Raw genomic sequence first — 17,316 nt, 5'->3', positions numbered from 1 at the left:
GTCAGTGTGGGGGATGGGCTGTCGGCTGGAGGACCTGCGGGAGAATGGGCATGTGGTCAGTGTGGGGGATGGGCCAGCTCCAGCGGCTGGAGGACCTGCGGGAGAATGGGCATGTGGTCAGTGTGGGGGATGGGCCGTCGGCTGGAGGACCTGCGGGAGAATGGGCATGTGGTCAGTGTGGGGGATGGGCCGGCTCCAGCGGCTGGAGGACCTGCGGGAGAATGGGCATGTGGTCAGTGGGAGGGATGGGTCACTCAGTAAGGCAATAATAACTCTCGTTTGACAGGCCCTCTGGATGGGGCCCGGTGGTTCCTCATCGCTGCAGCATCCGCCAACCTCCGCGTGGGTGACCCCTCTGTCCTCAGCCACCCCAGTCACCTCCAGGGCCCACTCTTCGAAGGCGCTGAGTATTCTTAAGTCTGCCACACCTCCACCAGTTTGGGCCCTCTCCCGGCGATTGTGCGAGAGCTTCTTCTGCGGAGGCACAGAGAGCGGATCGTTAGCCACACGTGTGGTTAGCACTGGTGGAAGGGGGGATGTGAAAGAAGGGTTGGGGACCGGATAGAGGGTTGGGGGGGGGGGGCGCGGATGCACACGGAAAGGACTTGGGAGGATGGGCCGTTGGTGTCAACTCACCCGTGATGCCCGGTGTAGGGCGTAGACCTGGGGGCCAGTCCTCCTGGTCACACACCCTGAGCTTACAGCCACCACCACCTCGCCCAAGGCAGCACTGGCTGCCCTATGGCTGACCTTGCGGGACTCCTGGGGCAACAGGACATCCCTCAAGGTCTCACCCCATCTAGCAGCCTCCCCAGGTCCGTCTCACCGAATCTTGGGCGACATGGCTGTGAACTGACTGGGGTTGGCTGAGCAAGGGCTGTTTAAGAGCTGCTGGACCTTGTTAGTGGGGGGCTTGTGATCGCAGTCCCAGCCAATCGGTTGACCTTCCTTCATTTGCGGCGGGAAGCCTGTGGGACCTTTCTAAGTGGGCCGATTAATATTGAATCGTGTTGACGGCCTCGCTGGGCTGAGCAGCGGGAAGCTCACAGCAATTCCTACTCGCTCCCACACTTCGAAACCTTTCTGGAGAATTGCGACCCTTATGAGAACGCCAACAAGGCCTGGGGTCAATGTCTGACCTGAAAGATGTCAGCTGCAGCGGTGCGGTGCTCTCTCAGTGCTTCAATCATCAGTCAGCGCAAACCTTGTGCTGAAGCCTCTGGTGTATGTTTCAGAAATTATTTCAAGAAGTTTCCCACAAACCCTAGCTGTTAAAATGAGCCCAGATCTTAATGAGACCCCCAAGGTGAACGTAAAACAAACTTTCCAACCTGTTAAACATTATTGAGTTACCATTGTCAGTGTGTCCTACCTCCACGTCCTGTACAATGTTGGCATACAGGGCCCTGTAGGAGTTGGGATGGGTTCCACTGTCTGAGGGTTTTAGCTGAAACAAATATTGGCCCCTGAAAGAGAGATTTGAAGAGAGACATGAACACGGTGGTAAGTCTAGTAGATCAGCTCACTTGTTCCCATGAAACCCAGAATGTCTATTGACACGACTGCATTGGCCAATGAAATAGTGGTAGGGTGGGAATACAGCAAACAAGAACATTTTATGGCAAAGAAAGTTTATTTACTTAATAAACAGCAAAGCACAGTTACTGACAGAGCCGATTTAAAAAGAATCCCAATCAACTGCAGAAAACGGAACTCACGACAGAACCTCCAGCCCTGTACCACACACCTCTGGGCTATCTGTCATTAATGACTTTCCAAGGACCTCCTGTAAATGCTGGCCACACTTTCAGAGTCTCCTGATTATTTCTCTGGCAAAGTGCCATGATCAGAAAACACATGATGGGTGGAATTTAACGCCCGATCCAAAGGCGAGTTTGGAGGGAGGGGGCATTTAATTGTGTGGGAAGGTGTTCCTGGACAGCCTTTGCACGGATTAACTCCAGGACGTCAGGCTAATGGATGACTTCCCCCTGTCGCCAATTGAGTCCCTTAACTAAGTAATGCTTGGTAGCACAGTGGAGAGCACAGTTGCTTCACAGCTCCAGGGTCCCAGGTTCGATTCCCGGCTCTGGTCACTGTCTGTGCGGAGTCTGTACGTTCTCCCCGTGTGTGTGTGGGTTTCCTCCGGGTGCTCCGGTTTTCTCCCACAAGTCCCGAAAGACGTGCTGTTAGGTGAATTGGCATTGTGAATTCTCCCTCTGTGTACCCGAACAGACGCCGGAAAGTGGCAACTAGGGGCTTTTCACAGTAACTTCATTGCAGTGTTAATGTAAGCCTACTTGTGACAATAAAAATTATTATTGTTAATGATAGCCTACTCAAGGACCTTGACCCATAGCCGCTTGTATTCAACAAGTGACAGGCAAGATAGTTGTCTTAAACTCTTCAATTAGATCAACTCAATTAATCTTCTAAATTTGACAGTACCCTTTCACTTTGACCATGAGTGCAGTGATTATGTTACTGGACGAGTAACCCAGAGGCCTGGACACCCCACCATGGGCAGGTTGAGAACTTAAATTTAGTTCTTGAAAATCTGGAAATAAAAAGTCAGTAACAGAGAAAGTGTCCACGAAACTGTCCGGTTGCTAAAAAACCCAACTGCTTCACCAATGTTCTTTGGGGAAGGAATCCTGCCGTCCTGACTCAGTCTGGATCTCGAGGTGATTCCTGGCTGACGTCACTGTGGTTGAATATAAAATGCCTCTTTAAATGGTTCATCAAGCCGGTTTCGGGAGGAATTGAATGAGTTTGGTTGGACCTTAGATGGCTGAAGGCTCAGAAACCAATGATGGGCGAAGGTGGTTAGTTAAGGGACTAGAGTTGGATGAGCGTGGGGTTTGCTGATCCGGAACAGTGCTGATGAACGCTGCTGCACAGAGCTTTCCGTAGATCAGTACCGAGTTTGTGCACTCTCACTGTTCTCAGTTTCTTTTTATTTACACGTGGCAAACTGAAGTCCTGACCCTCAGCAGTTGACCAGGATGAATGTCTCTGTCTACACACCCATACAAATCACTTGCCGTCAGCAACACAGAAGACGCAGTTCCTCCAGTGAGCTATTCTAACCTTGTCTCCAAGGATTAAGCAAGTTGTTCATTTTATTCCATCCTTTAGCCCAGTGAAATGCCGCTGATTTACGGGATTGAGTAAATGTGATGGATTTGCTCATCTTCCACTCTTTCCGTTGTGTCAACACTTCCGACAGCAGCAATGGTGGATTTTTAAAAGATATCATAAGGTGGTCACACAACAGACTGAGACAGGGATTGAGTGAGTTTGTGCCAATTTCAAAAAATATATTCATTTACGGGATGTGTGCGTTGCTGGTTAGGCCAGAATTTGTTGCCCATCCCTAGTTACCCTTCGGAAGGTGCTGGTGAGCTGCGTTCTTGAACCGTTGCAGTCCCTGAGGTGCAGGTACACCCACAGTGCTGTTAGCGAGGGTGTTCCAGGATTTTGACCCAGTGACAGTGAAGGAACGGCCGATATATTTCCAAGTCAGGGTGGTGAGTGACTTGGAGGGGAACCTCCAGGTGGTGGGGTTCCCAGGTATCTGCTGCCCTTGTCCTTCTAGACAGTAGAGGTTGTGGGTTTGGAAGGTGCTGCCTGAGGAGCCTTGGTGAGTTACTTAGTGCATCTTGTAGATGGTACACACGGCTGCCATTGTTTGTCAGTGATGGAGGGATTGAATGTTTGTGGCAGGGGGAGCAATCAAGCGGGGCTGCTTTGTCCTGGATGGTGTTGAGCTTCTTTTTTAAATTTAGAGTACCCAATTCTTCTTTTTCCAATTAAGGGGCAATGTAGCGTTGCCAACTCAACTACTCTGCACATCTTTTTGAGTTGTGGGGATGAGACTATCGCAGACACGGAGAATGTGCAAACTCCACAATGACACTGACCCGGGATTGAACCCGGGACCGTGGTGCCATGAGACAGCAGTGCTAAACACTGCGATACCGTGCTGCCCTGGTGTTGAGCTTCTTGAGTGTTGTTGGAGCTGCATTCATCCAGGCAAGTGGAGAGTATTCCATCACACCCCTGACTTGTGCCTTGTAGATGTTGGACAGGCTTTGGGGGGTCAGGAGGTGAGTTACTTGCCCTAGGAATCCTGGCCTTTGACCTGCCCTGGTAGCCACAGTATTAATATGGCTAGTCCTGCTCAGTTTCTGATCAATGGTAACCCCCAGGATGTTTATTGTGGGGAATTCACCTGGATATTGCCCAGGTCTTGCTGCGTTTGGACACGGACTGCTTCATTATCTGAGGAGTCGCGAATGGTGCTGAACATTGTGCAGTCATCGCAAACATCCCCACTTCTGACCTTATGATGGAAGGAAGGTCATTGATGAAGCAGCTGAAGATGGTTGGGACTAGGACTCTACCCTGAGGAACTGCTGCAGTGATGTCCTGGAGCTGGAATGATTGACCTCCAACCGCCACAACCATCTTCCTTTGTGCCGGGTCTGACTCCAACCAGCGGAGTTTTCCCCCTGATTCCCATTTACTCCAGGGGCGAAATTCTTCCCTACCCAGCGGGGCGGGGGGTCCCGGCGTAGCGGAGTGGCGGCAACCACTCCAGCATCAGGCCTCCCCAAAGGTGCGGAATTCTCTGCACCTTTAGGAGCAAAGGAGTGGCTCCCGCTCCGCCGACTGGCGCCAATGGCCTTTGGCGCCACGCCATCCGGCATCGGGGCTGGCCGGAAAGGCCTTCGCCGGTCGGCGTGAGTCCGCGCATGCGCCGGAGCGTCAGCGGCCGCTGACGTCACAACCGCGCATGCGTGGTGGAGGGGTGGAGGGGGTCTCTTCTGCCTCCGCCATGGTGGAGGCCGTGGCGGCAGCAGAAGAAAAAGAGTGCGCCCACGGCACATGCCCGCCCACCGATCGGTGGGCCCCGATCGCGGGCCAGGCCACCGTGGGGGCACCCCCCGGTGTCCGATTGCGCCCCCCCCCCCCCAGGCCTGACAGTGGCTGGACTTCGGCCCATCGCGGGCCGGAGAATCGCCACGGGGGGCCCGCTGACCGGCGCGACGTGATTCCCACCCCCGCCGCTTCCCGGGTGGCGGAGAATTCCGGCCATGTTGGGGGCGGGATTTACGCCGGCCCCGGGTCATTCCCCGACCCTGCAGGGGGGGTTGGAGAATTCCGCCCCAGTTTAGCTCGGGCTAATTAATGCCACACTCAGTCAAATGCTGCCTTTACGAATGCCCTGACATTGTTTCTGATCTGTGGTGCCCAGATTCAAACAACTGGAATTGGGCCAATGTTTAATGAAGGTTTAGCACAACGTTGTTACCCCATCCATGCCTCTATTAAAAAAGTCCAGAATTCCATGTGCTGACTAAAACATTTTAGCATTTACCACAGCAAGAAAATCACAATCCAAAACACCTCAATGTGTGAAATTATATTCAAGTGAGAACTCGATACATATTCATTGTTACACTTGATAGCCCTTGGGTTAATTAGCTGTTCTCACTACTGTCACTGACATTAATTCCTGTCTATCACAGACTTACCTGCAGTATAATTGTATTGAAATATATTGAAAAGTTCAACATTAAAAAGTACAACTTTAACTGATTTTAATTAATCTAGACGCACAGGGAAAGAATGCAACTGGACAAGCTTTCTCCCATCGTGCTCAGTAGCACAGTGGTTAGCACAGTTGCTTCACAGCTCCAGGGTCGTAGGCTCGATTCCCGACTTGGGTGACTGTCTGTGCGGAGTCTGCACGTTCTCCCCGTGTCTGCGTGGGTTTCCTCCGGGTGCTCTGGTTTCCTCCCACAGTCCAAAGATGTGTGGGTTAGGTGGATTGACCATGATCAATTGCCCTTAGTATCCAAAAATGGTTGGGTGGGGTTACTGGTTTATGGGTATAGGGTGGAGTTGTGGGCTTAATAAGGGTGCTCTTTCCAAGGGCCGGTGCAGACTCAATGGGCCGAATGGCCTCCTTCAGCACTGTAAATTCTACGATTCTATGAGAGAGGTGTACAAGAGAGAGATGGAGTGAGCGCGTCTGAGGCTCAGTGTCCGAATGAGATAAAGTGAGAGAACAAGAGGGATAGAATGAGAGTGGAAAAGTGGGAGAGGGAGAGAAGAGTGTCTGTATGTGAGAGAGTGAAAAATAAAAAGAGATAAAAGAGAAGAGATTCCATCTGATTGGTTTGAGCTGGATTGGAGTCGCTTTCAGAGGTGGAGACATGGTTCCATCATGTCATCCAGGGGCTCTCCTTTCTGCTAAAACAGCGACCTTTCCAGGGATTACATCAATTTATAAACCCCACACATCCCTTGCCACAGAGTAAGAATAAATCACAAAAGTGGTCTGTCAGAGATCCGGCGACTCCCCAGCTAGATTTTCAACTGACTGCATCACAGAGGAACCTCACGAGAGATTTAAGTAAATAACTGAATAATTTACAAGGGTTTACAGAACCCGTGACTTTTTATGAATTCATTTGATTTTGATTGTTAAATCACATTTCAGAAATTGCAGAGCAGGAAATGAATAGCTCGTCTGTCGACCCAGTCCCGGATTCATAGAACACAGAACAGTACAGCACAGAACAGGCCCTTCAGCCCACGATGTGCCGACCATTTATCCTAATCCAAGATCAACCTAACCTACACCCCTTCAATTTACTGCTGTCCATGTGCCTGTCTAAGAGTCGCTTAAATGTCCCTAATGACTCTGACTCCACCACCTCTGCTGGCAGTGCATTCCACACACCCACCACTCTCTGTGCAAAGAACCTCCCTCTGACATCTCCCCGATACCTTCCTCCAATCACCTTAAAATTATGTCCCCTCGTGACAGCCATTTCCACCCTGGGGAAAAGTCTCTGGCTATCCACTCAATCCATGCCTCTCATCACCTTGTACACCTCTATCAAGTTACCTCTCTGCCTTCTTTACTCCAGTGAGAAAAGCCCTAGCTCCCTCAACCTTTCTTCATAAGACAGGCCCTCCAGTCCAGGCAGCATCCTGGTAAATCTCCTCTGTACCTTCTCCAAAGCATCCACATCCTTCCTATAATGAGGTAACCAGAACTGGACACAATATTCAAAGTGTGGTCTAACTAAGGTTTTATAAAGCTGCAGCAAAACCACACGGCTCTTAAACTCAATCCCCCTGTTAATGAAAGCCAACACACCATATGCCTTCTTAACAACCCTATCAACCTGGGTGGCAACTTTGAGGGATCTATGTATGTGGACCCCAAAGTCCCTCTGTTCCTCCACACTGGGGCAGCACAGTAGCATAGTGGTTAGCACAATAACTTCACAGCTCCAGGCTCCCAGGTTCGATTCCCGGCTTGGGTCACTGTCTGTGCGGAGTCTTCACGTTCTCCCCGTGTGTGCGTGGGTTTCCTCTGGGTGCTCAGGTTTCCTCCCACAGTCCAAAGATGTGCCGGCTAGGTGGATTGGCCGTGATAAATTGTCCTTAGTGTCCAAAATTATCCTTAGTGTTGGGTGGGGGTTATTGGGTTATGGGGATAGGGTGGAGGTGTTGACCTTGGGTAGGGTGCTCTTTCCAAGAGCCGGTGCAGACTCGATGGGCCGAAAGGCCTCCCTCTGCACTGTAAATTCTATGATTCTATCTATGACTTCCAAGAATTCTGCCTTTAGCCCTGTACTCAGCATTCAAATTCGACCTACCAAATTGAATCACTTCTCATTTATCTAGTTTGAACTCCATCTGCCACTTCTCAGCCCAGCTCTGCATCCTGTCAATGTCCTGTTGTAACCTGCAACAGCCCTCAACACTATCTACAACTCCACCAACCTTCCTGTCATCGGCAAACTTACTAACCCACCCTTCCAATTCCTCATCCAAGTCATTTATAAAAACCACAAAGAGCAGAGGTCCCAGAACAGATCCGTGCGGGACACCACTGGTCACCGACCTCCAGGCGGAATACTTTCCATCCACTACCACTCGCTGTCTTCTTTCGGCCAGCCAATTCGAATCCAGGAAGCCAGATTTCCCTGTATCCCATCCTCCCCGTGTGTGCGTGGGTTTCCTCCGGGTGCTCCGGTTTCCTCCCACAGTCCAAAGACGTGCAGGTTAGGTGGATTGTCCATGCTAAATTGCTCTTCGTGTCCAAAAAGGTTAAGAGGGGTTATTGGGTTATGAGGATAGGGTGGAAGTGAGGGCTTAAGTGGGTCGGTGCAGACTCGATGGGTCGCATGGCCTCCTTCTGCACTGTATGTTCTATGTGTCACTGCCCTCTGCGATGCCCCTCAGTAATTGGGCATTCTCCGCAGTGACCCGGCTATGCCCACCTCGGCCTTGGCCATCTGGGCGCGGGACATGTCCTGCAGAATCTCATCAGGGTCAGCCCGGTGCTGGGTCACATCCCCCAGTGAGTTAGACGTCCTGCCGAGACCCTTGGCCATGGCCGTCACCGACTGCGCGGCGCTGTGGACTCCTTCACTCATGGTGCCGACGTCGTGCATCAGGCTCTCCACTGCGGTCACCACCCTAACACTGTCGGCCTCGGTGCCGCTCATTGCCGGCGACATCTCCTGTGCCCATAGCCTCTGGGACTCCTCCAATTGGCTATGGACCTTATGGAGTGTCGCTGACATCTCTCTCTGAATGTCCCGGTCACACCCTATCGCCTCCATTAGCTCCAGAGGCTCAGCATCAGGCCGGGGCCCAGCTGGGTCCTGGGAGCCAGCAGACCTCCGACTGCTGACCCGCTCGGGGGGTTCCTGCCTCCACCTGATGTCCATCAGCAGCTGTGTGGTGCTCACCAGATTGTACCCCAGAAGCCTGACAAATGTTCCCCACCGAGGTGTGTGTACGTGCGCTGGTGGAGGGTGGAGGTGACAGCTGTGACGCATCGATCGCATCTTCCTCGCAGCTCCCCTCTGAGGTAGTGTCCTGGGCGGCTGAAGAGGGGAACGCCCGGGATGAGCCGGCTCCAGTGGCTGGAGGACCTGCAGGAGAATGGGCATGTGGTCAGTGGGGGGGATGGGCCGGCTCCAGTGGCTGGAGGACCTGCAGGAGAATGGGCATGTGGTCAGTGTGGGGGATGGGCCAGCAGCTGGAGGACCTGCGGGAGAATGGGCATGTGGTCAGTTTGGGGGATGGGCCGGCGGCTGGAGGACCTGCGGGAGAATGGGCATGTGGTCAGTGTGGGGGATGGGCCAGCGGCTGGAGGACCTGCGGGAGAATGGGCATGTGGTCAGTTTGGGGGATGGGCCGGCGGCTGGAGGACCTGCGGGAGAATGGGCATGTGGTCAGTGTGGGGGATGGGCTGTCGGCTGGAGGACCTGCGGGAGAATGGGCATGTGGTCAGTGTGGGGGATGGGCCGGCTCCAGCGGCTGGAGGACCTGCGGGAGAATGGGCATGTGGTCAGTGTGGGGGATGGGCTGTCGGCTGGAGGACCTGCGGGAGAATGGGCATGTGGTCAGTGTGGGGGATGGGCCAGCGGCTGGAGGACCTGCGGGAGAATGGGCATGTGGTCAGTGTGGTGGATGGGCCGGCTCCAGCGGCTGGAGGACCTGCGGGAGAATGGGCATGTGGTCAGTGTGGGGGATGGGCTGTCGGCTGGAGGGCCTGTGGGAGAATGGGCATGTGGGCAGTGTGGGGGATGGGCCAGCGGCTGGAGGACCTGCGGGAGAATGGGCATGTGGTCAGTGTGGGGGATGGGCCAGCGGCTGGAGGACCTGCGGGAGAATGGGCATGTGGTCAGTGTGGGGGATTGGCCAGTCAGTAAGGCAACAACAACTCAGGTTTCACAGGTCCCCCGGGTGGGGCCCGGTGGTTCCTCACCTTTGTGGCGTGTTCCAGCCTCCGTGTGGGTGCCCGCCCTGTCCTCGGCCACCCCAGTCACCTCCAGGGCCCGTTCCTCCAAGTGGGCGAGGAATCTTATGTCTGGCGCCCCTCCACCAGTCTGAGTGTTGGGGGGGGGGGGGGGGGGGGGAATGCTCGCACGTGGGCGGAAAGGTCTCGGGAGGGGGTGGGGGGGGCGTTGGAGTCTATTCACCTGTGCTGCCCGGTGTAGCTCGTTGACCTTCTCCCGACACTGGAGGGAAGTCCTCCTGGCCACACTCCCCGAGCGCTACCCAGGCAGCACTGGCTGCCCTGTGGCTGACCCTCCCAGACCCTCGGGTGAACAGGACATCCCTCCTGGCCTCCACAGCGATTCTGAGCCTCCCCAGGGTGAATCCCCGAATCTTGGGGCAGGTCTCCTGGGGGCCATTGTTCTGAGCTGGCTGGGGCTGGCTGGGGCTGGCTGGGGCTGGCCGGGGCTGGCCGGGGATGGCCGGGGATGGCCGGGGCTGGCCGGGGCTGGCCGGGGCTGGCCGGGGATGGCCGGGGCTGGCCGGGGCTGGCCGGGGCTGGCTGGGGTTGGCTGGGGTTGGCCGGGGCTGGCCGGGGCTGGCCGGGGCTGGCCGGGGCTGGCTGGGGTTGGCTGGGGTTGGCCGGGGCTGGCTGGGGCTGGCTGGGTTGGCTGGGGTTGGCCGGGGCTGGCCGGGGCTGGCCGGGGCTGGCTGGGGTTGGCTGGGGTTGGCCGGGGCTGGCCGGGGCTGGCCGGGGCTGGCCGGGGCTGGCTGGGTTGGCTGGGGTTGGCCGGGGCTGGCTGGGTTGGCCGGGGCTGGCCGGAGCTGGCTGGCGTTGGCTGGGGCTGGCTGTGGCTGGCTGAGCAAGTGCTGCTCAACCTTGTTAGCGGGGGGGGCTGGCGAGCGCAGTGCCGGTGTACCGGCTGGTTAGCCTTCGTAATAATAATAATAATCTTTATTATTGCCCCGAGTAAGTTAACATGAACCCTGCAATGACGTTACTGTGAACATTTGCGGCCAGAGATAGCGGCGCCTCGTTAAATGGATCAATTACCGATGAATAGCGTTGCCGGCCTTGCTGGGCAGAGCGCCAGGAATCTCGCGGTAACTCCCGCTCACGACCACACTGAGAAACCTTTCCCGGGAATCGCGCCCACAGGCTTTGCTCTTCCCAATATTCAGTTGGTGAAAATTTCCATCCATCCAGTATTAGACACTGGATAAGCCATGTGACATATCGGAGACAGTGAGATATCAACAGGCACGGTGGTGAGGCCGATTTGGGTTTCACGGGTGTATATTTGCAGAGTCTGTGGGACGTATCTGTTTGAAGCTCTCAAAGCTGTGAATCAAAGTACAGTTCATCACTGATCACCCATCGCTGTGTTTCCACAACAAATAGCTCTCCGAGGGCCTCTGATGGCTAATAATGGTACTTCAGCAACAACAAATCGCTTGTGTGGCCACTAGAATGCTCTAATCTAAGATGTCCTGAGGTGCTGCTCACAGCAGAATAATCAGAGCAAATTTGACAGTGAGCCACACTAGGAGATCTTGTGAAAATGTGTCTCAAAGTCAGAAAGTGAGAGAAAGCGAGGGGAAGCGGTTTCGGGATGGTATTCCAGAGGTTCGGACTCAGGCAGCAGAAAGCATTGACTATGGTGATTAAAATCAGCGACGTTGATGAGAGCAGAGTTGGAGGAGCATTGAGGGTCGTCGGGCTGGAGGCAATTTCAGAGATAGGGAAGTGCGATCCTGGTAGAGATTTGAATACGGGATGAAGCAAGATAGTAGAAATGCCAGGGAACCTGAATATTTCAGTCATAAATTCGGGAACAGCAATCCCTCGAAATAGCTTTTTTGCTTCTTACTCCGTATGAAGACATCTATCTACCTGTCAGATCAGGGACAGAATCTCTTTGTAGCATTGGGGTCAGGGAGCAATTAACGTGTCCGATGGTGACGACACAATCGGGAGATCAGAACCTGCACTAACTCCACCTGGTCAGATTCAGATCACAGCTGGGAATACTTCACGCACATCTGCCTCTCCGTCTCATAAGTGGCCAGCAGCTTCCTCTGTTTGGGAATGTTGTGTTGGATAGCCCTGAAACAAAAAATGATACAAAATTGTTAACACATATCCGGGAATTCCAATGAATCAAATGGTTTGTGCTGGTTCATATACAGAATATCGATAGTGAAAGCAAAATCAGATTATCATTAAATTTTTCACAGAATTTACAGTGCAGAAGGAGGCCATTCGGCCCATCGAGTCTGCACCAGCTCTTGGAAAGAGCACCCTACCCAAGGTGAACACCTCCACCCTATCCCCATAACCCAGTAACCCCACCCAACACTAAGGGCAATTTTGGACACTAAGTGCAATTTATCATGGCCAATCCACCTAACCTACACATCTTTGGACTGTGGGAGGAAACCGGAGCCCCCGGAGGAAACCCACGCACACACGGGAAGAATGTGCAGACTCCGCACAGACAGTGACCCAAGCCGGAATCGAATCTAGGACCCTGGAGCTGTGAAGCGATTGTGCTATCCACAATGCTACCCTGCTGCCCAAAGATCAAAGGGGTTGATGGTTAACATACTTGGCTTAAGTTTACAATGTTAGCTCTTGCTCAGTGGCTAACACTCTTGCCTTAATTCAGAAGATTGTTGATTCCAGTACCAAAGACTTATACACAAAACCTAGGCAGACGTATTGACACACTGGATTGATTCCTGCGATGACGGCGATGCCTTGTGGGGAAAGGCTGAACCTTTTTACATTGGTGTCTAGAAGAGTGACAGGTGATCTTATTGACTCATGTAAGATCCTGCGGGGATTTGACAGGGTGAGGGCTGAGAGGGGTTCCCCCTTGTGGGACAGACTAGAACCAGGGGACACCGTGTAAAAGTAAGGGGCCGGATTCTCTGTTTTTGGGACTAGGTCTCCACTCCATCTGGAAAACTGTGTTCTTTTACGCCAGGAAAACTGGCATCAAAAGGCCACAGGTTCCCCGTTTTGCTGGGGGCCAGCAGGTAGGTAGCGTAGAGCTCGCGGTTCGAGCTGCTGATACGGCCCCACGCACTTCCGGGTCAGAGGCCGCGCATACGCACGCCGGCAGCCTCCAGTGGCCTTGCTGTGCTCCATGGCAAACTCAGCCTGCGGACCTGGACTGCCCGCCCACATTGCCCCTAGCCCTGAATGAAGTCGGCCGTCTCCCGACTGTGGCCGTCCCGGACTGAGTCCCGCAGCCGCCACACGAGGATCACGGACGGTGGGACCATGAGATTCCCACGCCGTCGGCGTACTCCGCAAATACGCCGATTTTCAGGGGGAGGAGAATTTAAAAACCAGCGCCGCTCCCGATTTCGGCGCCAAAACAGATTCTCCATCCCGTCGCTGAACGCGATTTCGCCGTCGGGAGCGGACAATCCCGCCCAAGGCATCTCCCATTTAAAATGGAGATGAGGATAACTTCTTTCTCTCAGAGGCATCTGTGGCATTCCCTTCCTCGGAGCCAGCGAAGGCAGCGTCATTGCATTTCACCACGTTGAACTAATTTAGCATCAGCTGGAATATTGCGTTCTGGATGCTGTGCTTTGGGGAAAATGTGGATACATTGGAATGTGTGCAGAGGAGATTCACAAGAATGGATGCAAGGTTGAAGAACCTCAGTTATGAAGACAGACTGGAGACGTTGGGACTGTATTCATTGGAGATCTGATTGGGGTATTCAAAATGATGGAGGGACTGGACAGAATAGCAAGGGAGAAATTCTTCCCGCTTGTGAAAGGGTCGGGAAAGAGGCGGTACAAATTTGAGGTAATTCTCAAAAGAAGCAAAATTGATATTGGAAAAAACTTCTTTGCGTGGCAAGTGTGACAGGACTGCATTATCCATCAGACAACAAAACTGGGACTGGTGTCTCCTCTTTCTCAGGCCCCCTGGAATGTGCTGCTTGAGAGTGTGATGGAGGAAAGTTAACATTATCTGAAAAGGAAGAATGTGCAGGGTGGTGGGAATAATAATAATCTTTATTACTGTCACAAGTAGGTTTACATTAACACTGCAATGAAGTTACTGTGAAAAGCCCCTAGTCGCCACATTCCGGCACCTGTTCGGGTACACAGAGGGAGAATTCAGAATGTCCAATTCACCTAACAGCACGTCTTTCGGGACTTGTGGGAGGAAACCGGAGCACCCGGAGGAAACCCACGCAGACACAGGGAGCACCTGCAGACTCCGCACAGACAGTGACCCAGCCGGGAATCGAACCTGGGACCCTGGACTTGCGAACCGACAGTGTTAAACACTGAGCCACCCTGGCACGTGTCCTGCTCACACTCTCTCCATCTGGTCTCACAACAATGGGGAGAGATCCCAGACGGGTGGAGGGGTGTCAGAGCTGAAGGTTCTCGAGGATTTTGAGGACAGAGCCCTGCGGGTGGCTGGTGAGGATGTTGATGGCTCCTGTCCTGATGGCGAGGTTGGCAGCGATAAACCAGGAGAGGATCCAGCACTGCATTATTCCTCAGTCAACAACGCTATGAGTGGTGTCTCCTCTTTCTCAGGCCCCTGCCCGGCACAAATGAATTCTTCTTTCTTCCGCAGTCACATTGGGGAAACACCCCAGGAGGTCCACTAGCCGGGTCCTCCACTCCAGCCCCGATTCCAGCACAGACGGGGATATCAGAGCCCAAATTTGAAGGCCTGTCACAGAGTTCACCCCACCCCCCTCCCCAGCACAGACACACTCCTCGGTGGGACGTGGTTCTTGAGCAGCCTCGGGGTCACAATCTGGTGAGAAAATCCTACAGTCAGATCCACAGCAGTTAGGGGCAGGGATGTCCCAGGGTGCCGCCACTCGGAGGATTGCTGGAGGCCCACAATCTGTTCAGTCCCAGTCAGATGTCAAACCTCTGGACTTGGTTGCTGGACAGGGTGGATGGTCAGATGCTCTTTCCTGGGGTAGGAGAGTCAATACTCGGGGACATAGGTTTAAAGTGCGTGGGGAGAAGTTTAGAAGTTTTTTACACAGAGGGTGGTAAATATATGGAACGCGTTTCTGGGGAGGTGGTAGAAACAGGTACGATACCGGCATTTAAGAGGCATCTAGCCAAATATATGAATAGAACAAAAGAACAAAGACAAGTACAGCACAGGAACAGGCCCTTCGGCCCTCCAAGCCCGTGCCGACCATGCTGGCCGACTAAACTACAATCTTCTGCACTTCCCGGGTCCGTATCCCTCTATTCCCATCCTATTCATGTATTTGTCAAGATGCCCCTTAAATGTCACTATCGTCCCTGCTTCCACCACCTCCTCCGGCAGCGAGTTCCAGGCACCCAATACCCTCTGTGTAAAAAAGTTGCCTCTTACATCTCCTCTAAGCCTTGCCCCTCGCACCTTAAACCTATGCCCCATAGTAATTGACCCCTCTACGCTGGGGAAAAGCCTCTGACCATCAACTCTGTCTATGCCCTTCATAATTTTGCAGACCTCTATCAGGTCGCCCCTCAACCTCCATCGTTCCAGTGAAAACAAACTGAGTTTATTCAACCGCTCCTCATAGCTAATTCCCTCCATACCAGGCAACATCCTGGTAAATCCCTTCTGCATCCTCTCTAAAGTCTCCACATCCTTCTGGTAGTGTGGCGACCAGAATTGAACACTATACTCCAAGTGTGGCCTAATAGGGTGGGAATGGAAGGATACGGGTTCCGTAAGTACAGATGATTTTAGTTTAGGCAGGTACAGTACCAAGATGGGCACAGGCTTGGAGGGCCAAAGGGCCTGTTCCTGTGCTGTATTGTTCTTTGTTGCTGCAATGAGTGAGGAACTGCCTGAGGAGTCAAGCCTGATGTTCCCGACATTGAATGGCGGGAAACACAGCCCGTCACAAACATGGGTGGGGCGGTGAAACAGGGCAAGCTTTCACGTCAACATCGAACATGGCTTTGGACCTCTTGCGATATTTTACACTCCCGTCGCCGACCCTGCCGAATGCAAACGTGAGCGGAAAATCCCAGCCGGCATCTTTCATGTGGAAACGTGAAGGAGCTGCAGACAATTATTTCTTTGTTCATTTTTAGGCAAAAATGTCAGACATTTTGAACACAACATGGCGTCGGGAATTTTCAGTTTGCTGCTGGTTGAGGGAGGTTTGACAGAAGATCTCTTTGGAATCTTTTAATATTGACCTGTACCAGTGGATCTTCCTTCCGCTGAACCTCCACTTCTGACAGTGCAGCACTGGGAGTACCTGTTCAAGTCCTGGGGTTTGAATACACATCAGCCTAACCAGGAGATGAGAGTGTTGCCAACATGGTTAATTTCACACTGCTTGATCTTTATCAGGCCAAATAGGAACACAACATGAACAAACGATGGTCATTCAACCCCTTAAACTTATTCTGTCAAATAGCTCGTGGCAGATTAACAGAAATGTATCAATCTCAGATTTTAAATCCACAATTGATCTGGCTTCAAATACCATTTGTGGAAGAAGGTTGGACCCTTTGAGAATCGAAAAGTATTTCCTGACGTTACTCCTGAAAACCTGACTCCAATTTTTAGACGATATCTCAGAAAGTGTCCCATATGGTGAAACTTAGAATGGGTGTCAGAGGTTATTTGGGGGTCATCACCCTTTGACCTCTGGCCTTTGACATAATGGACCCTCCAATGAAGCGTTGATGTGATCCAAGAAAAGAAAAAAAAAACTTGACTTTATAATATTTGCTGCGGTTTTTGAACAGTGGAACTGTTGACATTAATTACAATGTGGGCGCATTTTGGACATTTGATTTCTACATTACATGAAATGAAATGAAATGAAAATCGCTTATTGTCACGAGTAGGCTTCAATGAAGTTACTGTGAAAAGCCCCTAGTCGCCACATTCCGGCGCCTGTCTGGGGAAGCTGGTACAGGAATTGAACCGTGCTGCTGGCCTGCTTGGTCTGCTTTAAAAGCCAGCGATTTAGCCTTGTGAGCTAAACCAGCCCCTAACCTACACCAGTGATTACAGCCTCAGTTAGCTCTTCTTGACGTCCGACGGTCACAAGAAGTGGGATCTAGATGCAAGTATTTTGGTCCTAAAGAGACCCCATAAACAGAACCTCAACTTTAATTGTCCACTTATGTTCCATATCTCGCTCCTCTCAAAAAACTATCAATCTCATTGTGAAAAACTCTATTTGAATCTACAGTCTTTTACGGGGGTGGGGGGAGGAATTACACATTTATCACTCATTGAGCAAAAAAGCACTTTCTGAATGTTCCTGAACAATCTGGCTCCAATTTTAAGGTTCTACCGTCTTGTTCAGATACTGCCCCCCACCACCCCCACCCCCCTCCACCCAACCCCCCTGATCTAGCAGGAGTAAATAGTTTCTCTCTCTCTCTCTGTCATGTTTATCGTTTCAAGCACCACGATCAGATGATTCCCTCAAACTTCTAAACTCAAAGACAGTCATTGATTTGGAATAA

At 52.4% G+C, this 17,316-nt stretch overlaps 1 protein-coding gene across 1 annotated transcript in view; it reads right to left on the bottom strand.

Annotated features, from left to right (window-relative positions):
* Positions 1 to 17,316, bottom strand: part of LOC119979437 (solute carrier family 2, facilitated glucose transporter member 5-like) — a 257,810-nt gene that overhangs the window by 180,232 nt on the left and 60,262 nt on the right. Inside the window, exon 4 of the mRNA XM_038821663.1 lies at positions 1,373 to 1,466. Coding sequence (XP_038677591.1) covers positions 1,373 to 1,466 — 94 coding nt within the window. The remainder of the gene's footprint in view (positions 1 to 1,372; positions 1,467 to 17,316) is intronic.

Source organism: Scyliorhinus canicula, chromosome 16 (genome assembly GCF_902713615.1).
Source record: "Scyliorhinus canicula chromosome 16, sScyCan1.1, whole genome shotgun sequence".
NCBI lineage: Eukaryota > Metazoa > Chordata > Chondrichthyes > Carcharhiniformes > Scyliorhinidae > Scyliorhinus > Scyliorhinus canicula.
Note: the sequence above shows the minus strand (reverse complement) of the source record. Positions and strands in the feature narration are given on the sequence as shown.